The following is a 27,613-nucleotide window of genomic DNA, read 5'->3' on the forward strand; positions in this document are numbered from 1 at the left end:
ATGTGGAGAGACAGTGGACACAAAAAATATATATGATGCTGGGTGGAAATTGAATTATTGCAGTTACAAGAAGCAAGTAGAGCCAGTGAATCTGTCATATGACAAATCTATCTAAATAATCAATGCCAAGAGCTATGCTCGAGAGAAAAACAAAAGAAAACATTTTCTCTTGGCACAGCTTGCTGCATTGGTGGGATAAGAAACTGAACATGGATAGGATTAGTAATGTCATAACAACCCAATCCATTTCTATCTCTATGGCATGGAAGGAAGCAACATTTCTAGTTTAAAGGAGGTCATAGGTCATAGAGTGAACATATCATCTGACGATAAAATTCTTGAGAAAAAATGACTACATACCACGATGAATTTATAAATGCCTGAGGAATGTGTACACCGATGCTTCTACATTGCATTAATCTGTGATACAATGTGCAAAATTTTTTAAGCTCTGCTGGGAACTTATTGACCATATAGAAGAAGTGAAGCCATCAACTTTTCAGTCAACATCCGTATACAAGATATTAAGGTTATATGTGATTTCTTAAAAAGAATTTTTCCTGGCATCAGCCATGGATATTCATTGATAAAACCTAGTAAATGCACGATGGTTGTCCAAGCTGTTCTACCTAATCCATTGTGTTGGGTATAAAATGCTCCTTAAAACTCCATTGGGGAAAGATGTTATACTATGAGCTACTGTCCAAAACAGATTAAATGGAACAGAGCTGCATAGTTGACTTCCTAAACAGAAGGAATTTGTGCTGTTGTATTTTTAGAAACTAAAGTACAATACACTTATTTAGATTTGTTGTCCACTGTACCCATCAAAAGAGTTATAAACTGAATACATGAAGTTAAAAAAAGGGTAGGTGAACACATTAAAAAGTTATAAACAAATAAATAGAAGGTCAAGAGTGCCAATCTATCAGCAGGTCACCTACTGTGATTTTAAAAATCCTATGCCTACTCCAACAGGGTGTATACGTGGACAAGGAAAAAAAAATCCCGGATCTCCCAGTTAAAAATATACTTTCTCCCGGGTGAAAATACACTTTTTTCGTGTTAAGTGAGAGTATATTTTCCCTCAGAACTGTAAATATTTGTCAGTCATTTGAATGGTTATGGTTTTATACAGCGGCTTATAATTTCCCGGAACTTTATAAAACGAAACACAGGGGAAAAAAAACATGTTTTGGAATGTTCTTCGATGTGCAGCAACATGTATGCTGCGTAAGAATTACGAAAGTATAAATTCACATTCCACCGAACACCGCATGTTACTTTCCGAAGAACTGAAATCGAGATTGCGATGCGCGTTTGTGAGTCAGTCATAGCTCATGTCACATGATCTCGCCAGCCGATGACAGCGGATATTCAGAGCATAGGACACTTGATGTAGTCAGCCAATAGCAACATCACTGTTAAGTAGCACAAACACACGATCAGGAAAAGTTTATCGTTTAAATTAATATACATAGTGTTGCTACAAGAAAACAAAGCTTTCATATGCAATATTTCTCTCTAAGATTAATAAGCTACAAGAGAAGCTAAGCTTTCACATAAAATGTTGTTTTTTTTGCGCGTTTCACACTTTAAGATACATCACACAAATTTGCCAGTAAAATGTTTAATACCGCCATAAATCTCTGATCTCCTGGGCTCGAAATTCTTCTGAATGGCTTGTCATCAAAGAGTTGACTTTTAAATGAGAGTCAAACGCTCTGTGATTTAAGAAATTCATCGTTCATTCTCGCACATAGTTCATCTTGCGTAAAAGGAAATTTACTTCGAAAATAATGCTTTTCAAACCACAAAGCGCAATATTTTCTCGCGATCTGTTAGAAATAGATTTGTTCCATCAGTTGCCAAAGAGAGCGAGATAAGAGGTGTCACCGCACTTGCACAGCTACGATGACGTAGGAAGCCCGTATGTTCCTATGTGTAAAACATTAAAAGATCTAAAATTATGTCATAAAAGAAACAAGACATCAGAGGATACTCTAAGAGCATTGGAATTTCGTGACCATACTGAAATGAATAATTCGCCTTAAAGTGCACATTCGTATATCCAGATTCCCAACAAAGTAGACCTTGATCTGATATCAAGCTTTTCAGTGTAGTTTCCGGGATGTAAATTTTCTTGGAGTACCAGTACTGTAATATCTCATGTTTGGTTCTTTATTATGGCACAATGCCATACATGCTAGAAGATGAAAACGTGCACTTGAAATGCAGCTAACAGTTGAAACTAGCCAATAGTGTGGAATTAAAGACTTTGTTTCAAATAAATTGTTTGTCTCAGCGGAGATGATAAATAAAAGTCGAATTTCTTTAGCAAAGCGACAAAAATAACTTCATTGTTCTGCAAGGCAATTAATGCTTGACTGTAAGAAAGGTGGAAATAAAATAAAATCTGAAACTAATAATATATTTTAGCCCTCCGTAATTTTGTGAATGTATGTATTCACTTGATAGCTCCCAGCCACAGAAATCACTAAATGTAAACACGGATCACGTGGAGACTGCATCCTGCCCCCCCCCCTCCCCCCCACATAACTCAGATTGCTCTGCGCAACAGCCCCGGATCTACGATATAGGACATTAAAAATTAAAAAAAAAAAGACTTTTCAAAAATATGTTTATTTTGCAACGCACATCTTTCTGAAGAGTCTGATGCATGAAACATATGACTTCGAGCAAATGTAAGAAGTGTTATTTGGTCTTAAGTGTGCCAAAGTGCAGTGCCACTCTTCTTGACATAGCACTCTTCTACCGCACGTCACTGTATTTCGCAATGTAGAACTCAAATGTGTACATTTTGTAGTGGATGCCATCAAACTATATTCAGGATAGCGGAAATTAAAACGTCCTGTGGTGCCTCTCCTGCTTCCAGTCGGCCAGTTTGACATTGTAACTGGAAGAACAATAATTCTTCAGAAAATTTGGACTCTTTATTGCCTATTAGCTAATAACTTACTGTTCTCTGTGACATAAAATTAAATATAGGATACATAAAACCAGTACAGACAAGAGACAAGCAAAACAGTATGCATTTATTCAGTCCCTAGCTCCTAGCATTTTTTTTTTTTTTTTTTTTTTTTTTTTTGTCTAATGTTGCTGCAGCTTTACATGGCCTGCTTTCCTTTCTGCGAAAGAATCTATTACCCCATCAAAATTCGTCAAACGTTTTGCTACATGAAAAATCGAAATATCGTTGTCTGATACTGAAAAAACCGTTAAAACAAATTGTACCCAAGGCTGGTGTGGTTTCTCAATCTGATTACGTCTATTTTGTCACTGTCTACTAGATAAAAGAAAATAGGCCTTTCTAATACTGCAGCAATTGTAACACAAGCCAAATAAGTGAGACTATTTGCGTAATAATGCTCACGCTTAGAATACGACACAATATAATTCGCGAAGTACCAATATGAAGTGCCAATTTAGCCTACTACAAGCAAAAAGGTTTATGTTAGGAAATAGTTTCACATTTCATTCATATGCTCCAGTTTCTCAAGCATGAGATCGAAAAGTAGTAGTACGAAATTTTTGTATAAATTCGGAATTGTCATATTCTTCCATAATTTGTATGATGTCCCTGTTTCTTCTCCTTCCTCATTCTAACAATCTTCTCATCACTAATTCTGTAACTATTCCTACCACTGACAAAACTCATTCTCCGGTTAACTCTACTAACCCTGACAGAATTACCGATTTAGTTATCCAGCGCGATTATTCTCCGGTTAGGCGTCATTACGTGTTCGTACTACGAGTTTTCCGCGCTACTCCCAGAATAGAACTAAGGCAGCTGCTACAGGGGTCTGTACAACTGGCCGCTACTAGTGTAGTGGTCTGGCCAAAAATTTTCTTTAAGAATTTCATTTTCTTGGATGCACGTAATCTTTCATACCTGTTATTCCTGTTAGGAGTTTATTTCCACTCTGGTAGTCTGAATTCTGGATTTCGCTGGTAATTATAACAACGCTCATCATTTGCAAACCCAGTCAATCACATAAACAAACAGCGATTGACATTCACCCATTCGGCTTTATTCCGGTTCGCTCGTATAACCCCGTCCCCTCCTGTCTGCAAGACAGTTTATCACTAGATGGATTCCCTGGCAGAGACTTCACGTACACTATGCACGCATTCAAATATCAACTTCTAATCCATTCAGAAATCAACTTGGAATGTGTTCAAAAACCAATAGGGATGCGTTTCGAAATCATCTAAACTATCGATAGACCAACATGCGCTAGATGCTAGGCGCTTTGTGAAACAAGGTTTTTCTCCTCAAGAATATGAAATCTCCACCAGTTGATGGCTTCAGTTTTGGGCAGCATGTGTTACTGGAGTCTGTAACTATAGTCATCTCACTGATAAGAGGTTTGGCAATAACAGGAATGTATTGTTCATGTATTACCCATTACATAGTTTTACTGACAAAGCGCTCACAAGGAAGTTCAGTGATCATTTTCAAGGTACTCGTCCTTATCCTACAAATAACAGCCCTCTTTATTGTCCTTTACAGTATCTATAATTTCCATTTTTCTTCCACCGTCACATTTAGTAGACAATATTTTGCCACTAACTCTTGCTCGTACAGTAGTTCCAGAAACTGCTACTAGTTTCGCAACTTCAATGTAAAAATAGAGAACTACATCAATAAACTGCCATCAAAATCTTTTAAATGACAAGCTAAATTACAGTTATACTTTTTCTTCTATGTAAACATTGCTGAATGTAAGCTTACCGTTAAAATTAATATTATGTGCCAATTTCAACAAGCACAAAATTCGCTGATTTGGCACACTTGGTACATGTCATAAGAGCAAGAGATCTAATAGTAATTTCAAAATAAATATCCTTATAGACCATATCCCCACTCTCACTGAAAGTATTTTCATGAGACTGCGTGTTCAACATTTTTGAACTCTGTTAGAACTTGCACCCACGGTCCTCAGTTTTAGTGTAAGCACTGTCATGGAGTAATTATTTTGGTGTGACTTTTGCAACTGAATTAATGTAACTGTTTAAATAAAATGATTTCCAGTTTCCTAAAAATTACTTATAGCAACCAAATGACAGACATTTTTATAAAATGGTGGAATGATAAGCTCATTAACATAAAGCTTAATAAGTAAAATTATGAAAGTAAATTTGTTTCTCAACAAAATCTCCATTGAGGTCAATGTATCAGGTCCAATGAGATCTTAGATATTTAATTCCCTCATAAAGAAATTTATTTCAAACTCCACACAATACTCAGTTATTACAGTGCTCTTCATTTGGGGAACTCTTCTTCCCTTTAAGCTAGTTTTTGAGGTTACGAAATAGAAGAAGCTATATGGGTCAAATATGAAGAATAGTGAAGGTGGCAAACTGTTTTGAAAGTAATAATGGCCTTTTATTATTTCAATGGGCAACATGTAAGGAGGTACATTTTCCCTATGTAAGGGCACCTTTTTATGTTCTAATTTTGGTTGCTTTTGCTTCAACTTCTATAAAAATGGTCCAATAATGTTAATGACAGTCACTATTTTACCCTTTCTCTGTATAGATAATTTTAATAATTTTAATGTGCCCCAGCAACAGTCCCCATCATTTATTTTGTTGACAAAGCAACTTTCACATATTTTAGAGCACTCTAACTTTGAAACCAAACCATTGCCACCACACCATTATAACCAGAAGGCATTCTGATTATTCTTAAACTTCTGCTAAATAATTTTTAAATCATCATGTTCAGGAATTTTTTGTTCACCCATGTTAAGCACCATTAAGCATTCAATATCTCCATATACAAAACTTCATTTAATATATTATGTGCTTCCCTACCCCCTACCCAAATCCACCACCTCAGACAACCAATTTAAATAATTGAGAATCAATAATTTAAATGTATGATGTGTAGGGTGAGTACGTTGAGGATATCTTTCAGCATGTAAGTCTCTAGCTCTCTCTGAATTTGGTTGGCATTCTCCATAAATGAGAAGCATATCGACTTGTTCTTCAAAGGAATACATCATTCACATTTGCCTGATTCGACGATACTAGTCGTACCATTCCTATCAGTGTTGTATCGCAAATCTGTCATATGGTGTTTACATGTCAATTGCACGTTAGATGTATACGCCATATTTGGTGAATATTTACTATTCACACAATATACGAGAGAGAAATGTCAGAGCAAATACTTTGATAACTGCCAATGTAATAAGGAATACCACTCAATCCATGATAAGAAGGTTGCAGTATTGCATTGATGCCAATGGTCATCACTTCTAACACATTTTGTAAATGGGCATTCATGCTCCCTGTGTGCCTTTCATTGACCTTCAAAGACCTCACTGTTACACATCATCGGATTCATCTCGATAGCCGCTATCAGAAAATAAGTACAAAACTACAGCATCCCAGTTAAAAAAACAAAGTTGACCTTCATATCTCTAAAGCGACCCCACCTAGCAACAAAAAACCAATGTCATATTATGGCCCCCGCTGTCCCATGCATCTTTTGTCCCACACACTTTTCAGCTCCTATCATTCTTCCAGAGTTATTCTTGGTGGCAATATTTAGTGACTCATCCTGTATAATGGAGTTTTGTCAAACTTTCATAGCCTAATGAACAGCAGGAAATTGACTTTTTGGGGTATCAAACTGACCAGCAGGAAGTCTAGTTTTGTAGAAAAATATTTAACTGATTGAAATTACTCAGATTAATTAAGAAAAATATAATCAGTTATTTGAGGAAAATTACATAATAGACATTAGCAAACAGAGATTTAGTCACTTGAAAGTGATCAGGTTCATTATAAAAAACTTAATTTGTAAATTGAGGGAAAATTTAAATATTTCATGAACAGCTGCCGCTAACTGTGTAAATGAAGTTTCAAAAGTTCATCTCTTCAAGGCATAACTGTTTTGCACAGAAAAGTTACATTGGTGTAGGAACTGTGTAATTCTTTCTTTCATGTTGTGACAATAAAATAAAATATCAAATCGCAACATAAATTAAAATTGCTCAGCTTTCTTTTGATTTATAAACTCTTAACAATAAGAGAATCCTTATTGATATTTGAATATATTTCATGCTTTCTGAACGAAACACAAAAAATTGAAATAATGATGAAATATTTTGTGAAATGATTTGTCTAAAACTAAGCAATAAGATAGATTAGAGAAACATCTGACACATTTCATTTCCTGCCATGATACTAAGCATCATTCAAAGGTGTGTCAAATCTTTCTCTAATCTATTTACTTCTTATGTTTAGACAAATCACTTTTTTTTGCGTATTTATCTGTGTCATGGTTTCTATATTTTGATTAAAAAGGTGGTCTGATTTGTATTTTCATGTTAAGTCTGCAACCATTTCCTTTTCTAAACTATCGGAGTTTCAGCTCTTGTCTTTCACAATTTTGTGATCTAGTTACCGCATTATTTGATCTGTGTATTTTCTATTGTGAACTGAATAACAGCATATGGAAAAAAAAAATAATAATAATAACTTGTCACTGTCTACATGCTGTGCATTATAAAACTTAACACTTCACAATACCAGTCCGAACAACATTGATACAAACTTCCAGGCAGATTAAAACTGTGTGCCCGACCGAGACTCGAACTCGGGACCTTTGCCTTTCGCGGGCAAGTGCTCTACCATCTGAGCTACCGAAGCACGACTCACGCCCGGTACTCACAGTTTTACTTCTGCCAGTGCCGCAAAAGGCAAAGGTCCCGAGTTCGAGTCTCGGTCGGGCACACAGTTTTAATCTGCCTGGAAGTTTCATATCAGCGCACACTCCGCTGCAGAGTGAAAATCTCATTCTGGGAACATTGATACAACTGATATTCACGAGCAAAAATTGTTGACTTATAAAAAATCTTTAATACCTGCTGAAATATCTGAAGCTGTAACATCTTCCTCAAAAATGGTTGCATACTCATTGGCCGAGACTCAATAAATGCTTCAGGATCAAATGTTATCTTCTGGCCTTGCTGAAACTTTAATGCATCTCTATAGCCACCGATTAACTGGACAAGAGCTTTTAAGAACGCTCGAGACACACCATCACCCAACAGAGCAGCTCGGTTTCGTAGTTGCCTCTTTAAAGAATTTACCTGGAACAAAAAAATTCAGTTAATAGCTGTCTTCACATTTAAAATAAAATTACTTCGACATGAATTTTACTTCAAATTCAAAATAAATATTTCCGTACATTAATTACTGCCAACATACTTTCAAAGAACTGCTGATCCTTTATTTGATTTAAATTACAAAGAATAAGACTAAGTTCTCACTGAGACAGAAATATGTAGTGTAAGCTACAAATTAATGTTCTGCTGTAAATCAGTGTTTAGACTGCTGAGCCACACTGGATTTTTAATTAGAGTGACGTACAAGGCAACAAAATCGTTTTATGTAAGACGGATTTCCAAGTGCAGAAACAATGAACAAGACCCATGAGCAAGTATATTAATTTCCAGCCAAACTTGAAGGATAGTAGGTTGCCTGATGTGGACTTCCTTGAGTCTGAGAGATTGCAGCTGCTGACAATCATATTAGTATGTGAGGAGATTGCACAGCTCTTTTTTATGCTAAGTAGCTAATTGCTTGAATTCACTGCCATCCTTGTTGATGAAGTGAGGCTGTTAAATATGGGCTCTAAAATAGCAAGAGCTTTACATTACAAAGGATAGTGGAGTTTCCATGATTGACAACCAACTCAGTGAATTACAATAGCTTCCTACACTGCAGCTGTAAAAAAAAACTGGCTTTAGCCTTTCAAAGGATCTATTCCAGCATCCATCTTAAGCTATTTAGGGAAATCAACAAAAACCTATATCTAGGTAGACTGTCAGATTTGAGCTGCCATCATCCCATGAATGAGTCCTATACCTCAACCACTGCATCAACACTCTCAGTAACTACACCTGCACGAGACACTGGTATTGAGGCAAAGTGCTGACATGACAATTATTCTTGCCATTACATCATTGTGGAGTAAGTAGAAAGAAACACGATGTGGGATATATACTACATGAGACAGCACTCTCAGGACAGATGGTTAGTTTAATATTTCACTACAAAAGAAGTCATTACAGATTGGGTAAGAAAGCACATTGGGAAAGGATTGGGAATGAAGCATATGTATAACTTGGCAAGGTTGGGAAAAAAGTCAATATTTTTGGGTAAGAATAATGATACAGGATATCGATTTATAAAAGATTTTCAAAGCTTGAGAGGTCACAGGAATGTAGAAAACTTACAATAATAATTACGAACACCTCACAGTAACAAGCATTGCTCTCCTATATGAACTTTGGTTTATTTGCCCACAGTTATTTCTGAAACATAAAGAAGGAAGGTAAGGATTTTCTGTACTTATGATGCCATTATAACTGGTGCACAAATCCAGATTTGACGAAAACAGTGCAGGGAATCAGTTGTGTAATCTCCAAGGGAGCTATCCCAGCATTCACCTTCAATGATTTAGGGAAACATGGGAAAACCTAAATCTAGATGGTTAGACTGATATTTGAATCCCATTCCACTCAAAGTATAATGACTTCCTGCTAATAAGTTCAGCACTTCTTCACATAGCTCCCAAATCTAAACATTTTATTGACACTGAACTATTTTAAAAGTGATATAGTTTCCTATTATTAAGTTATTTAATAAAATGTGGTCTCTTATTTCAATTCAAGGTTCTTTAAATAACCTAAACATATAACTAAATATTTATTATAATTCTTATTCGTGCTTTTCCCGTGATGCAAACATATTGTAGGAAGATATGATTGTATCTGAGCGAGCCGACAGAAAACTGAAAGCTATACTATTAATTTTTATGTGCCTCAATTTTTTTGTTTTCACCAATCTCTCTCTGTCAGTTTTTTGAGCTGACATGATAAAGTTGTATGTACTAGCACTCCCCCAATAGTGTGTTGATTAGAAATTATAATGTGCGGAACCAACACATTTTCATCCTCCTAGTGAGCTATATCCTAATCTCCATACCCCAATGTGATGAGGACTTGCATTTTAAACTTTACCTTTTCAGAGAAGAAGTCAACACTAAGAGAGAACAGCTGATACAGCCACACCGACACTGTTATACATCTTTGGGGAGCAAGGCAAATATCAAGCTGTACACCAAAATCCATATGACAAGGGCCTCCCATCAGGTAGACCGCTCGCCTGGTGCAAGTCTTTTGATTTGACCTCACTTTGGCGACTTGTGTGTCGATGGGGATGAAATGATGATGATTAGGACAACACAACACCCAGTCCCTGAGTGAAGAAAATCTCCGACCCAACTGGGAATCTAACCCGGGCCCTTAGGATTGACAGTCTGTCGCGCTGACCACTCAGCTACTGGGGGGCGGACAGTGTTTTAATAATTTAAATAATTATATAATTTTCAAATTTTCTATTATACTTATTGTTGTCTTTCTCTATTTCATGAATGGGATATTATATTATTGCAACGACGATGGAAATCACATGATGTTCAAAAGATTAAACACAATCAATTACAGAATTAATTCCGCAAGGAGGGAAAAAGCCAATGAAAGATAGGAAAATTCATGATCCACTGCATGCATGACTGCGCTTAGTAACATCTCTGCCAACAGCGATCGTATTACCTTTCCTCATCCAATTCCCAGATTGAAGTGTTCTCTTAAAATACATAGACATTTGGATGGAAAATTAATTTTAGGGAGAGAAATGTGTGCATACAATTGAGTTAAGCTGACAATGTATTTTGATACATGTTAGAGAGGCATCACTGAATAAGTTTCGTAGTGGAACCTTCATTGTTACAAGCAGAATATTTCACATTTTCAAAAGTATTCATTATTTTGTCATTTTGTAAAAATCATCAAAAAATGAGTATACAAGATAGGCACATTGTTGCCAGTCCACTGCTGGATAGCCAGGCACAAGATGTGCTGACATGGACATAGCAACACATGAAATCGAAACTGCAAATCTTGTTTGCAGTGACAATGAACAATTACATTTTTCAATTAACAAGGACACAGATTATAGTATCATCATCTGAAATGATACGATGACAGGAAATGAGACAGGGTCATAATTTTCTCCAGGGAGCATTTTTTTCCCTGATGAAAATGTAATGCGCGACAGAATGGGCTCATTAAGTCATTCTTTGCCTGCCACACTTAGGCAATGCAAATGTGATTGGACAGGGTGCATTGCACACACACCAGAAACCCTGATCATGATGCAAATGTTATAAAAGTTATTTAAAAAAGCTTCAGTGATTTCAATGATACGTTTAAGAAAGAGCAAAAACAAACACTCAAAGTATTGACAAAACAATTGAATGATTTTTCAAAACAACAAAGAGAAAAATTTAATGATTTTTACAAAATAATAGATAGATACACAAATGGAATTACTTGAACAGCAACAGCAAACTCTTGATGCTTTCAGAAACAACAAAAAACAACAGTTCAATGACTTGGCCGAAGATTTGCATGCTGATCTTTCAAATGAATTATCAGATACACTTTTTAAATATGTGGAAAGATCTAAAAATACAGCTGCTCATTGATTTGTCACAAGATATAAATAATTTAACCCAAAAAGTGTAACCAGTAGTGTAGACACAAGAACAGTTCTCAGAAGATACGCTTTGCGGTAGGTTATACAAGGGGTGACATCTTGCTGTGGAGCCACTAACATAGCGGAAAAATGTCACACCCATGATCAATTTGAAAGGGCATTCTTAGACAAGTTCTGGTCCATCGCAGTACAAGACAAACTGAGGCGCAGAGTATTTAGCAATGCGCCATTCAGCAGTAAACACAGAGGGCTCGGGACATACTTCAAGAAGTATCTAAATAATACCCATTACTGGACAAACCCAATATTACATGTAGATATACTTAAAATTTGGAAAAGCCGGCTACGGGCTAATGTATGTGAGAAATTAATAACCACTCCTGAGCATGGTACAGAGAATTTCCTTTCAGTTCTTGATTCCATTGATCTTATCTACAAAGAGAGACAAGTGCAACCACAAAATGACTGTGCCCAGGCAGATCCCATATGAACTAATGAACAATACAGCGGGAATGGCAATAACAACCAATGTGGTTGGCAGTCAAATTTCTCTCAAAGAAATATCGACAGGAACAAATTTGGTAACAGAAACAAACAAAAATTCAAGTAAGGATATAAAATTAACCAAAGACAGAATTTCAATCGGACAGGATTTCCATCGGACAGGATTTAATGGCCAGAGAGGTTACAGTCAGCAAGCGAACAATGCGCTGCCAACCAGGAGCAATGACATGCAGACGGCAACTGGCAAGAGCTGAACGTAACTCGGCAACAAAATAATCTGCAGCCGCCTGACTATAATCTGTACAATCAAAATTACATTTCAAATAGCACCCAGGGACAACAAAATTTCGAATAAAGAACAGTGCAAGAAACTAACTGGCAAAACCAGGCACATAATGTGCATATAGTTGAGTTTACCCCCAACAAGGTGGTCAGTACTCAGTGTAATTCAGAACACACTAACCAGTCTTGATAGTCCCCCATTCAATGAACAGTAACAGGGGTGTGGGTATGGAACTCTTTAACAACTGTTTTCTTAGATATTATAAATGTGATGATATCAAAGCCAACCTGTGACAAGAAGATATTACTAATTGTTTAGATGAAAATGAAGACATAGTACAGACAGTAATCTATGCACAAATATGTGATTTAATGGTACCCATACTACTGGACACTGGAGCTACCACGAAATTAATTTCACAGGGTCTGTTTGATCAGTTACAAAAATGAGGACACCTACGGACACTTCCAGTCCAAAATTGTAAAATCCAAACAGATGTAGGAGGTAAGTCTAAAGGCATAAATTTGCAGGCAAGGATTCCTACTCAAATTAATAGCTTCCCTATACAATGCACTTTACTAGTAGTACACTGCCTTATCAGCCTGGACACTTTTAGGAAGTATCAACTACATATTGATGTTCGTAAGGGGAAGTGTCATTTCATTGCGAACAACCAACAATATTCAGTAGACTTAAATCAAACACCACAGGAAGAAAACAAAAACAGGCTGCTGACGTTCAAATAAAATTCTTCTATTCAACTGTCATGTTTGTAAACACACAGGGAATTGAGCAATCACAGAAAGAGAAAATAGGCCCCGAGATCATGCTCGGCAGGGTAAATGAGTCAGTGCGCCTTATGGAAGAACAAAAGGAAGAGCTGTAGGAGTTTTAATACCTTATGTACATGTTTTTGAACAATGTACTGGCATAATCAACAGATACAAATACAAAATGGAGGTGTACCCATACGAAACCTTCTGCTTTTCATCTACCCCAATCCATGGGCCAAGGAGGAGGCTTTGAGGAAAGAGATAATAGAATGTTCAACTGGGAAATAATACAACCATCCTTTATATATTGCAGCCCCATTTTGGCCATTAGCAAATCAAATGGTAGGCTCCGCCTCATGCTTGACACATGAGGAATAAATAAAATTATTGTGCCTGTCATGATGCGGTCTCACAACCTGGAAGAACAACTTCTGAAGTTTCATAACATTAAATACCTCACCGTAATAGATCTGGGAGCCTAGTCCTGGCAAATTGCACTACAAGAAGATAATTTTAAGTACACTGCCTATGAATGTGGGGGCAGACACTATGAGTTCTGTGTTCTCTCTTTTGGTTTAAGTGTCAGTGTAGGCATAGTTATTTCTACTTTCGATTGAATCTTAGGACCTGAACTGTTAAGTAGTCACTGTGTATGTTGATGGTTTACTGGATACTACGCCAGATGGTCAGAACACTTAAGCCTCTTGGCTCAAGTCTAATATAGGTTTTCAGAAAACAGAGTCACAGCCAACCTAATGAAGTCACATTTTGGTAAGGAAATCTTTAAATTCCTTGGACACACAATATCACCTCAAGACATACTTCCAGACCCTAAAAAGCTCGGTGCTATCAGACCCTGCCCTGTACCTCAAAATAAGAAGCAGTTGAAGGCATATCTTGGTTTAGTATCTTTCTTCAGAAAATTATACCACAGCAGCTTTTAAACAGTAATGCTCTATTGAATCTTCTGCAGAAGAACCACCCCCCGGTTATGTACCAAGCAATGCCACACTGACTTTCACAACATTAAAGCTGCACGTTGGAATGCCAACATCTTACATCATCCTGACATGACCCAGGATTCTTGTCTGTGTACACATACATCTTCTCAACGCCTGGGCGCTTGTTTACTCCAAACCACTGGCACGAATGGGGAGCCCCAAGGCAATGAGTTTCGCTAGTAGGACCCTATATGAAGCTGAACAAGCATATTCTGTGACCGAATTGGAAGCTCTTACACTAATAAGGGCATTCAGAAAGTTCAAATATTACCTGTGGGGAAAGCATACCAAGATATATTGTGACCATCAGTCTTTGTCCATTCTTCTCACTTGTAAACTCTAACACAGGAGGATCGCTAGGTGGCATTTGTATTTACAGGAATTTGATTTTGAAATTGTGTATATCAAATGTAATCAAAACATAATTGCTGATGTCTTATGGAGGGTTCCACAGGTCTAGACAAATTCTTGGAATTTGTGGAGAACAAATCAGAAAGATTTGATGAAAGATAAAACAAAACAGACACATTATGTTAGGATGTGTAGAAGCATGGAGCAACTACAGCGGAAGGATCTCAGATGGCAAAAGGTAAGGCTAAAACTGCTGCAGAACAATGACAGGCTGAAACAATTTTTTATGATTTACCAAGGTATATTGTTTCACTGACACCACCCAGAGCAGAACCAGTGGTATGTTTGTTTACCAAAGGATCATGTTAATGACTTTATATGACACACGATGTTTGGGGACACTATAGTGTCTCCAAATGCCTTATTAAGAAGAGCACTTACTATTACTACCCAAATTTAAGATGAAAAGTTATGCAGGTAATAGAGGAATGTGTTGTGTATCAGAAGGCTAAGAATACAAATAAGTCAAAACTAATTGAACTACACTCAGTATTGCCAAAAAGACCCTTGGAGATAGTTTCCTTGGATGCAACTGTATCATATCCACAAGGGAAAGGATGTGTAAGATATGTTGTTGCTCTGTACAATGTTTTCTCCAAATACACTCCTGGAAATGGAAAAAAGAACACATTGACACCGGTGTGTCAGACCCACCATACTTGCTCCGGACACTGCGAGAGGGCTGTACAAGCAATGATCACACGCACGGCACAGCGGACTCACCAGGAACCGCGGTATTAGCCGTCGAATGGCGCTAGCTGCGCAGCATTTGTGCACCGCCGCCATCAGTGTCAGCCAGTTTGCCGTGGCATACGGAGCTCCATCGCAGTCTTTAACACTGGTAGCATGCCGCGACAGCGTGGACGTGAACCGTATGTGCAGTTGACGGACTTTGAGCGAGGGCGTATAGTGGGCATGTGGGAGGCCGGGTGGACGTACCGCCGAATTGCTCAACACGTGGGGCGTGAGGTCTCCACAGTACATCGATGTTGTCGCCAGTGGTCGGCGGAAGGTGCACGTGCCCGTCGACCTGGGACCGGACCGCAGCGACGCACAGATGCACGCCAAGACCGTAGGATCCTACGCAGTGCCGTAGGGGACCGCACCGCCACTTCCCAGCAAATTAGGGACACTGTTGCTCCTGGGTTATCGGCGAGGACCATTCGCAACCGTCTCCATGAAGCTGGGCTACGGTCCCGCACACCGTTAGGCCGTCTTCCGCTCACACCCCAACATCGTGCAGCCCGCCTCCAGTGGTGTCGCGACAGGCGTGAATGGAGGGACGAATGGAGACGTGTCGTCTTCAGCGATGAGAGTCGCTTCTGCCTTGGTGCCAATGATGGTCGTATGCGTGTTTGGCGCCGTGCAGGTGAGCGCCACAATCAGGACTGCATATGACCGAGGCACACAGAGCCAACACCCGGTATCATGGTGTGGGGAGCGATCTCTTACACTGGCCGTACACCACTGGTGATCGTCGAGGGGACACTGAATAGTGCACGGTACATCCAAACCGTCATCGAACCCATCGTTCTACCATTCCTAGACCGGCAAGGGAACTTGCTGTTCCAACAGGACAATGCACGTCCGCATGTATCCCGTGCCACCCAACGTGCTCTAGAAGGTGTAAGTCAACTACCCTGGCCAGCAAGATCTCCGGATCTGTCCCCCATTGAGCATGTTTGGGACTGGATGAAGCGTCGTCTCACGCGGTCTGCACGTCCAGCACGAACGCTGGTCCAACTGAGGCGCCAGGTGGAAATGGCATGGCAAGCCGTTCCACAGGACTACATCCGGCATCTCTACGATCGTCTCCATGGGAGAATAGCAGCCTGCATTGCTGCGAAAGGTGGATATACACTGTACTAGTGCCGACATTGTGCATGCTCTGTTGCCTGTGTCTATGTGCCTGTGGTTCTGTCAGTGTGATCATGTGATGTATCTGACCCGAGGAATGTGTCAATAAAGTTTCCCCTTCCTGGGACAATGAATTCACGGTGTTCTTATTTCAATTTCCAGGAGTGTATGTCAAAATGTATATTGTATGGTCAGTGACTGTGAGCACAATAATTAGATGAATTGCAATGGTTTATCTACCCACAGCAGCCAAGCCAGAAATACGGATGACAGACAACATACCAAACTTTACAGGCAACCATTGGAAAGAGCTCATGAACACTCACAACATTAAACATATACTTGTTTCCAGGCTTCACCCAGAAACATGTCCCGTATAGAGCGTATTTAAGGAATTTAACAGATTTATCCAAACTTACACCCCTCACAAACACACAAAGTGGATCAAATACACTATCCGAATCCAGCAGGTCATTAATCTCCCACATAGCTCAACAGGCTTTACATCCAGGAATTGCTGTTTGACAAAAGGCAAGTAGACGTTTGAACAAAAATCCCTACCCAAGGTCCCTAGGAAGAAATTATCACATGAGGAGAAGATACATTAGCGTTGAACAAAAGGCAAAATACAGAAAACAACTGTATGACAAGAAATTAGGACCAACTGTGGAGTGACATGTGGGACAACAACTACTCATCAGGACTAATCCAAAATCAACCAAGTATGGTAAGTTGAGTCCCAAGTGGCAACTGCTGTACAAACGGCCATTTGTTATATCAAAAATTCTTCACCCAGGAACCTATAAGTTAGTACACTTAACCAGTGGTAACGAAAAAGGGCTCTACACAAAAAAAAGATTTACATGAATTTATGCACTAAACATTAGACTCTGATCAAGCATGGCTTGGAGCAATGTATTTAAGTCTATATGAGATGTGACATACAGTCCACTTGAATATAATTATTACAACTGATGTTTAGTATTAAGGAAAGATTTTATTTTGCCTATTTCATGTGTGTGTTGCCTTATTAAGATGTAAGTTTTAATTATGTAAGATTTTCATTGTATGTTTACGAGCCAGAGAAGCTCAGGAAACATTACTCTCGCCGAGCATGAGAAATTATTTAATTTGATGCCGTACTGCGCTGATGCAGCACATGGAAGTGGCGAAGTGGAGTGATGACAGAACTGCGCATGCACAGTAGCTAGCTTTAAGGTTGACAACCTCCATGTATGCACACAGTGCAGATTAAGCCGCCAGATCACCAATGGACGATGATTGTAGCTTAGCAAAGAAACTTCAAGGAATCTACACTTACAGAAACTTTATAATATGGGTTGACTACTAAGGAAATAAAATGTCTATGCTACAGAACTAAACTAAGATTAAGAAATTAGGAAGAATTAAGTGAAGGAATACATATACAGGGGACGAAGTCAACACAATCTACAGAAAACTAGCTACACACTAAGATACTGTGTACAGGCTATTTGCATTTGTACAAGTGGCTACCTACATGAGGAATGAAGGATACAAACTAAGCCTTAAATATACTATGAGAGATGGGATTATGCAATGCCTACGACAATACTTTTATTTTCAGGTGCAAAAAGGTAAGTCAAAATGACAACCACAGTATAAATGTGCACTCTTACAGCTCATTAAAAAACTGATAAAGAATGAACCGCATAGTGATAGAAATTGAATATATAGATATTGAAAGTGTGCTCCATTAGAAGTGAGCGAGTAACTATGCACTTAATTTGAAGCTAGTATTTAAGTGTCCTTCCAGTATGCGATGCAAGGTCATAACCTGTGTAAAATAGGGAACACAATAGTTAGGTGTTTGGAACCAAAGCATAAGGGCCGCACCAAAAATAGATAATTATATGTGTAAAAATATGTACGAGTGTGTAAATGTGTGTAAGAAAAAGCTACAGTATGCCAGATGTATAAAAAGGCTGAACTTAGGTATTAGACTACCAAAGCAAAAGGGGTCAGACCAAGCACTACAAGTCCATGTGACTGAAAAGAGTGCCAAGCAATAGTTGTTACAGCACATTTGCACATGAACACAAGTTGTCTCAACACTGTTTTACACTTGTTCATTGGCATAATTTTCGTAGAGGCATATTCATGCACAACAGATTGCACAAGAATGATATCACATAGCAAAAGGAAGTATAAGTCCCTGACACTGAAGTACACTGTTTACAGTAAATGATGACACTTTCATAACACAATTTTGTACTGTCAGAACATATCAATAGATAGTAAATATGACGTAAGTGGATTAATGTGAGTAAATAGTTATGAAATGATGTACTCAATAGTTCTCTCATGATGAACAAAGGATTGCAATAGTAGAGAAACACGAATGTTTCTTCCTGTCCATGCCATTTCCTGTAGACCAGTAGACACATCCTAGTAAATTTGTCAGAGGCTTAGCTAAACTTAATTATGTAGGCTTAGTGTGATTTCATATTATGAAGCTTTCTTTCCTCAGCACCTGTAACGATGGGTACTCGTGTCAGATGTGATGTATGAACACAAAACTGATGCATGTCATATGATAATGCTGAATGCAAATATTTTGCCAATACTGGAAAATGAGATTGAAAAAAATGACGACCTGTGTAATGTTAAAGTAAGATGAGACTATGAATAAAGATTGTTCACAAATGAATGTTCGAAAGGGTAGTGCCCGGGAGTAAAATGTGATAAAAATTATGTAAAAAACTGAAAGATGTTACATGATGTAAAATCACAAGAAATGTATGTAACATTAACTGTCTTGTTTGTATAATTTCTGTACAATGTTTATGTAAATTTTTTGTACAATATTTATGTAAAGATTTGAAAATATATTTGCACAGAGTAATAAATACACAAACCTGGCATGTCAATATATTTTTAAATGTTAATACTTATGTTACCGTAACAATGATGAAATGAAGAAACTATGTATGCACTCCAGTGAAAAACTATGTTTTCTAGGACCACGTACATGAACAAATAACTGTAAATGTGGTACAAACATTTTGTGAAGATTTGAAACCTGTAATTCCATATGTTCTCATAAAAAACATGTGCCAGTGCCGGGCAGTAACGAACATTTATATCCTAGGTGGGCACTAATATCCACAAGACATTCTACCACAGAGAGGGTACGGAAACGAAGTGTCTTTGGGGTGCTGATAGAGAGAGCCTGGTCCAACCACTGAAACATGTGTATTAGGACAGGAACAAATGCCTGGGCTGTGAATGATGAGTCTCCTCGCCAAAGCATCAATGTTTCTACTATGCATAAGCCACAACACACAACACTGCAGCAATGAGACGAACACTTTTATTGACTTCAGACAAATAAATGAAATTGTAGCACATCCATGGACAAGTCAACTCAACTACAGTGCTAAAAAACAAATGTTTGTGCAGTATATGTCACAAGAGGTGCATGTGTTGGACAATGTCATAATAGCAGTGGTTAGATTCCAATAATCAAACTACAGATTCCGAATTCAAATGCGCCTGTTGATGCAACTCTTAAAATTTTTTTAGAAAGTACAAAAAAGGTGCAAATAATGTAATGTACTACCACTGTATACTAACGTCCACTGATATGAAACACGCCAGTATACAGGAGGGGCTACACATATAAATAAATATTTGTAATGACTCTCATTCATGCCGTTCCAATGCAGCAAACAACAAAGATACCTTAGGGAGGTATGATCGTATCTGAGTAAGCTAAGAGAAAATTGAAAGCTATACTATCAATTTTTTAAAGTTTGTCATATTTTTTCCACCAATCGAGATGTCTGTTGGTTTTTTGAGCTGGTGCGAGAAAGATGTATGTACTCGCACTCTCTCAATATCATGTTAACTAAAAGTTATAATATGCAGAAGTCGCAAGCCTTCATTCTCCTACTGAGCTATGACCTAATCTTCACATCCCGATGCAAAGAGAATTTGCATTTTCAAATTGACCTTTTCAGAGAAGAAGTCAACACGAGGAGACAATAACCAATGCAGCCATGCCAGCATTGTTGCAGGTCGTTAAGGACATGAGGTAAATATCAAGTCCTATACAAATCTCTGAGAATTGAATCTTCTATTAATGTTACAGAATTGCCAAACATTTCTTAACCTGCACACCCATATCTGCACGTGTTTTTGAACTTACTATTTCTGGTACAGCTGAATGTGCATTAGAGTACCTACATTAGTTCTGAACAATTCACATTAAGTCACCCCTTAACAACTGTATGCTTTCCTTTTTTTGAATGCTAATCAAAGTTTTAATTATCACTTTGAATAATTTAAATTATGAAATTGATTGTTTCTTTCTTTGCAGGGACATGTCAGCAGTCCTGGTAGACACTGGAATTGGCTGGTTGGTTGATATAATGAGTAAAGGAATGAAGCTATGAGGTCATGAGCTCTTCCTAACTGGAACAGGCAAGTCAACAAAACAACACACCGAAGAAGGACCTTACGCACACAACCCAAGGAAAGAAAACCCCAAGGTCTACCGAAAGTCAATAAAGTTGGGAGAAAGAAACAAGGAAGAACAAAAGGGGGAGAAAGCTGGGGGAGGTATCAGTGGGGACAAGAAAGGTGAAGGAGGTGCCCCATTCAGGGAGCAGATGGAGGCCATCAAAGGTAGAAAGTGTGATGAGGAACACACCCTCGCCATTTACCAGAGGCACAATATCCAGAAAAGATTAGTGTCGCAGACAGGGCGAGAGAAGCACAGGGAAACAGAGGAGGAACACCAAGGCAGCTGCTGCCTATTCGGCGTAGAGGAGACAATAGGCCATCCTGCTGACCCCTCACTGGACCAATAATGTTAAGGTGCCTTCACTTAGAGAGAATGGTAAAAAACTCCTTCATGAATAAACTGCAAATTCGGATCAGCCGTTGGGCCACTGTCTACTAACACAACGGGTAACGTGTCTGGAAGATTAAGAGTCTGCCATAGGGCAGCTCCAGGCGATGCGGAGCTGGTAAAGGGCGATGGTGTCCGTGTGAGAGTTCTGCATGGAGGACCTCTACAAATTCATGGTCTCCATCTCCCGTAGTTTGTTCAGCAAATTCAGAGTATGCTATTCTGTATTCCAGATCCTTAGAACTTTATGCGTAATACCGACTGAAGGTCTGATTGTGGAATACCAATCAAGATGTGGTTTGCCAGTCACCAATTTGGTCAGCTTGCCAGCGAGTTCATTCCCCAGGAACCCTAAGTGATCCGGGGTTCAGACAAAAACCTCTGAGCATCCACATTGTTTGAGGTCAAAAAGGGAATACTGGATAGTCAGAACCAAGGGATCGCGAGGGTACAACTGGTCATAAGATTGTAAACTGCTCAAGTGTTTGCTACTGATGAGGAAGGACTAACTGGTGCAGGAACAGATATGCTCAAGAGCATGAGAGATCATTACCAACTCCGCAATGAAAACACTGCAGCCATCCAGCAAGGAGCGGAGTTCATTACATCCCACACAAAGGCAAGCAAAGCCAGCATGAACAACAGTCACTGAGCCATCAGTATGGACTACTACTAAACCACAACATGTGCCAAGAATGGAGAAGAATTGGTGGCACAGGACCTTGGGGTGGGCTGAATCTTTTGGACTTTCTGTTAGGTCAAGACGCGAGCTGTGGATGAAGGATGCATCATGGAGGTCTACATGAGTGGGCCCAGAGAAGAGGTGGTAGAGGGGAAAGCTAGAGTTCAGAAAAAAGGGACCAGATGTATGTGGTGATCATAAACCCAGACCTGGGTCGCTGTTGTGGGCAATGGATCTCCATATCTGGAAAGAGGAGACGGCAGTTCAGGTACTCTGGGGAGTAGCAGATGTGGTAACACATAATCAACAGTTTTTGGCCAGAACCCACAATGGTGAAACTCCAGTCTCTACTCAGAGGCTGATCACGGGGCTTGTTTGGAAGGCACCAGTTGCCAGTCATACTCCACAATGGTGTATCAGGTCGAATGTGAGACTCCCGTAATCTGCACGGGACTGGACCAATGCTTTGTACAGCCATACCAGAGTAGAGAAGTCCGTGCCCCAGCTGTTGTTGCTGAGACATTGAAGAGCATTGTGGTGCAACCAACCTGTCCGCTTCAGATGATAAAGATGGAGAAACAATGTGAAACAGACATCAAAGACCAATCCCAAAAAGGGATGACAGTCCACCACACTGAGGGACTGCTCTTTGACGTACAGATCCAGATGGCAATGGACTGTACAGAAATGGCAGATATCCATTACACAGATCTTGGCAGCCAAAAAATGGAAGTCATGAGTGTCAGCCCAAGATTGTGCTCACTGTATTGCTCCCTGGAGTCTGCATTCAGTAACGCCAATCATTGATGAACAAAAATAAATGCAAAAATCATCAGCGCACAGGTGGATACCATAGGCCCCAGTGTCATCACATCACTTATAGCCACTAAAGAGAGAGGGACACCCAAAACAGAACCCTGCTCTACCCCATTCTCCTGCAAACAGGAGGTGCTACGCAAAATACCAACTTGTACCTGTTAAGTGCAACTCTGGATAAAAATTGGAAGTGGGCCACGGAGATCCCAAGCATATAATATGGCAAGGATGCAGTGGCACCACATGGTGTCTAACGCATTTTGCAGAATGAAAAAGTCTGCAAAAAGGTATTGAAGTTGGCCAAAAACCATTCCGATAGCAGACTCCTGGTGGACTAAATTATCTGCAGTAGAGCGAACAACCTGGGTCAAAGCCAAAAAGATTCCAGGATTCAAGGGTCCAATACAACCTTCTAATTACCATACTTTCGAGTAACTTGCACCGGGTGAATCTGATTGGACAACAGCTGTCCATCTGAAAAGAGAGTTTACCCGATTTCGGATCTGGAATAATGACATTGTCTCGCCCTTGGGAAGAAAATTTTCCCTCGCTACAGAAATGGTTAAAAAGGGCAATTGTATGATGCTGGCTAACAGCCGATAAATGCTGAGGCGTTTGATTGTGCACCCAGTCCGAGCCAGGAGCAGTGTCAAGGTAGAAAGCAAGGGCACTGACAAATTCAACTCACTAAACATGGTGTTATAAGGCTCCAGGCAGTGGGGAATGAAACACAAAGGGAGTCATTCCAGATGGTACCTGAGAAGAAGAATCCAGGTGATATGGTAGCAATGCTGAGGCCTGAGCAAAATACTGAGCTAGTGAAGATAACACCATTCAGGGAAATTCCCAGGATGCCTGTACGACGACAGTGGCTGATTTATTATTATTATTTATTTTTTTTTAGGGCGCAAGACTGCTATGGTCATAAGTGCCCATTTTGTGGCTTAGTGAAGGGTAAAAAACTGAATTTCAAATGAGCAGCAATGCGAGAGAAACTCAAGGAGGGAAACTAAAAACTGAAGGAAATCTTAGATAAGTGCTATTGAAGGTGGGTTGTTTTCCCCGTAAAAGAGCTTCAAATGACCGATGCCATCTCACTGACACTGATAAACTCAAGGACGCGATCAACTGAGCGCATGTCATATGCTAAAAGGGAAGATATATCAGGTGACAGCTGTAAACGGGCACATAGAGGATTAAAATATGGGCACTGAAGTAGAAGGTGTCTCACTGTCCACAGTTGAGAGCAGTGGGGTTATCCGGAAGTGCAGCCAAATGTGTGTGCCATAAAAGAGCAACACAATGACATAAAACACTCTGTAGATTGGCAAAGGAAAGCTGCTATATTGGCTGCCTTATTTCCGCAGATACCAACATGCCCTGGGAACCACAGGAATGCCACAGAGATGCCACCCAAGTGTAGCATGTGGAGGCAGTCCTGAATCCGGCGGACCACAGGATGGACGGGATAAAGAGCCTGGAGGTTGAGAAGAGAGCTGAGTGAATCCAAGCATGTAATACCCTGTATACCGCATCCACTTATGGTGATGGATGTATTGGACAGCCTGGAGAACAGCATAAAGCTCTGCAGTAAAAACCAAACACTGGTCGGGAAGCCAAAATCTAATAGGGGTGTCGCCCACAATGCAGGCACTCCCAACACCAAATGTGGTCTTCGAGCCATCAGTGTGAAGCCAAAGTGGTGCTGTACCCTCATTTGTCAAGAAAGTTTTTCGAAACTGGAAGGATAGGGAATGTAGAAATTGACGGAAGCAGACTCCTGGTGGTAGCAGAGAGGAAGGGCGGCCCAGATATCCTAAATCCAAGGTGGTGTCGAAAGACAGGGCATGGGTCAGGTGAGGAGGCATGGAAGACAGATGACTAGCGTAACAACTCAGAAGGAAAGCTTGCCGATTGGACAGCGAGAGGTTCAGCAGTCTCAGTGTAAAGGCACTCCATGGGGCAGGTGTAAAAGGCTCCAGACGCTAAACATAATCCACGGTGGTGGACAGAGTCGAGACGCCGTTGAATAGATAGCCATGCAGAGGAGTAAACTATGCTTCCATAGTCCAATTTCAAGCTCACTAAGGTACAATATAAGTGGAGGACCACCTCATGGTCCGCTCCCCAGGAGGAATCACTCAGAACACGGAGGGTGTTGAGGGATCGCAGACAGCAAACCGAAAGATATGAAATGGGGGAAGATCAGCACAGTTTCCTGTCGAACATAAGTCCCAAGAATTTGGCGATGTCTGCAAACAGAAGGTCAACAAGGCCTAGATGTAGGGAAGGCAGATAAAACTCCGTACAATGCCAAAAACACACAGATGGTCTTACTGCGAGAAAATTGGAAGCCGGTTTCAATGCTCCATGAGTGGAGGTGATCGAGACATCCTTGGAGACATTGTTCAAGAAGGCTGGTCAATTGAGAGCTGTAGTAGATTGTAAGATCGTCGACAAAGAGGTAGCCTGGGGCATCAGGAAGGAGACAGTCCATAATTGGATTTATGGCGATGGCAAACAGTACAACACTTAACATGGAGCCCTGGGGCACCCCGTTGTCTTGGAAGAAGGTACGGGAGAGAGTAGTGTTCACCTGTACCTTAAATGTACGCTCTGTCATAAATTCACAAATTAAAAGGGGTAGCCGACCTCAAAAGCCTCAAGAGAACAGTGTGCAGAAGATGCCTGTTCTCCAACAGGTATCATATGCCCTCTCCAGATCAAAAAATATAGCTACCGTTTGGCATTTCCTGAGAAAATTGTTAATTATATAAGTGGAGAGAGCAACAAGATGGTCAACTGTGGAATGATGTCTTTGGAAACTACATTGCGCAGGTGTTAAAAGGCTTTGGGACTCCAGCCACCAGCCTAAAAAGCGATCTATCATCCATTCCAAAATCTTACATACACTACTCATGAGAGAGATGGGGTGATAGCTAGAGGGGAGATGTTTGTCCTTTCAGGTTTTGGAACAGGAATGGGGATAGTTTCCCGCCATCTTCTGGGAAAGGTACTGTCAGTCCAAATTCGATTATGAAGGCAAAGGAGGTAATGCAGACTACAGTATGATAAAAGCAGCAACATTTGAACATGGATGCCATTCGGTCCTTGGGTGGAAGAGCGAGACAAAGAGAGCGCAAGCTGGAGTTCTGGCATAGTAAAAACAGTATTATAGCTTTTGCGATTTTGAGAGGAGAAAGCAAGGGAGGTACGAGGTATTGAACGTTGCACTGCTGTATGAATAACTTCCATAACACGAGTGACCTGATCATCGATGCTAGGAAATGGATGGTCGTCAAATGAAGTTTTCAATTAGCATGGGAAAACTTCCATCACCTTGGGCGCATAGATGACAGTAGTGGCTGTAATCGAAGGACACAGAAAATGGTCACTCAAGGATGGATCAGCAAGAGCAAACCATTCAAAGCTCCGAGCTAGCTGAACAGTACCAACCGAAAGGTCCAGATGAGAGAAGGATGACGTGAAAGCAGACAAAAATGTAGGTTCCCCAGTGTTGAGGCATACAAGATCCACTTGGTGGAAGAGGTCAATCAAAAGGGAGCCTCTCGGACAAGGATGCACAGATCCCCAAAGTGGGTGGTGGGCACTGAAGTCCCCAACCAGTAAATTGGGTGGTGGTGGTGGTGGTGGTGGTGGTGGTGGTGGTGGTGGTGGTGGTGCTGGTGGGGGGGGGGGGGGGGGGGCAGGAGCTGACCAAGTAGATGAAGGAGATCGGCTCTTTCCATTGGTATGGACGATGGAATGTATATGGTACAAAGAGAAAAGGTGTATCCAGAAAAGGAAAGATGTACAGCAACAGCTTGGAAGGAACTGTTTAAGGGGATTGGGTGATAATGGATAGCATCATGGAGGAGATTCGTAAGTCCCCCCCGTGTGCTGGAGTGCCATCAACAGAGGGGAGATCAAACCGGACTGATTGGAAATGAGGGAAAACAAAGCCATCACGGGGAAATAGCTTTGTTTCCTGAAGACAGAAGACAACCAGGGAGCAGGATCTTAAGAGGATCGACAAATCATCCCGATTAGAGTGAAGTCCGTAGATATTCCAATGACCAATTGACATAGGGTGGACAGAAAAAGGCAAAATCTCAACACGGTTGCCGTCAATTCAATGACCGCTGAGAGCCAGCGGCCAACGGCCTGGAACGGCAGTCAACCCTAGGCAGAAGATCCTGATCCATAGGTTGTTCAGGGTTAGCTCCTGCTGCCAGTGATCGGGTGGTTGATCGGCCGCCAGCAGTGAGTCTTGGTGCCCCGGTATGGCTGAGGGCGGCTACTGCTGGGTGGCGCTGTAGAAGGGACACGCCATGGGGGAGAAGGAGGAGAACTTTGTTTCTTATAAGCCTTCTAGGAAGCAGGGCCTTGAGAGGAGGGAGAAGTCAATGGTTGTGAGGTCTGGGTATGCAACCAATCTTCACAAGTAGGCTCTTTTATGGGCGTTCGATTTTGGTGCCCATGATTCAGCAGGAGCCAATGAGGGTTGAGCCTTAGAGTGAGTGGATGATAGTGGGAAGGTCGAACGGGCGATCTTTGGGCTGGCCGATCTGACGATTCTGGCGCTTAAAGTCTTTGTGGCTACCTCCTTAGTATGTCGAGGAGAGGCGAGAACAGTGCTATAATTACCCACTGGGGGCACAGTGGGCTTTCTACTGGCAAATAACTTATGAACAGCAAAGGTAGACACTTTTTCCTTCACTCAGATTTCCTGAATAATTCATTCATCTTTAAAGATAGGGCAATCTCTAGAGGAAGCAGGTCGCCCAT

The 27,613-nt window shown here is 40.3% G+C and overlaps 1 protein-coding gene across 2 annotated transcripts in view; it reads right to left on the reverse strand.

Moving 5' to 3' along the window:
* Positions 1 to 27,613, reverse strand: part of LOC126480811 (DENN domain-containing protein 1A-like) — a 283,452-nt gene that overhangs the window by 124,376 nt on the left and 131,463 nt on the right. For both annotated transcript variants that reach the window (XM_050104137.1, XM_050104136.1), the window contains exon 8: positions 7,902 to 8,129. In XM_050104137.1, the coding sequence (XP_049960094.1) occupies positions 7,902 to 8,129 (228 nt within the window). The remainder of the gene's footprint in view (positions 1 to 7,901; positions 8,130 to 27,613) is intronic.

This window comes from Schistocerca serialis, chromosome 5 (genome assembly GCF_023864345.2).
Source record: "Schistocerca serialis cubense isolate TAMUIC-IGC-003099 chromosome 5, iqSchSeri2.2, whole genome shotgun sequence".
NCBI classification, from domain to species: Eukaryota; Metazoa; Arthropoda; class Insecta; order Orthoptera; family Acrididae; genus Schistocerca; species Schistocerca serialis.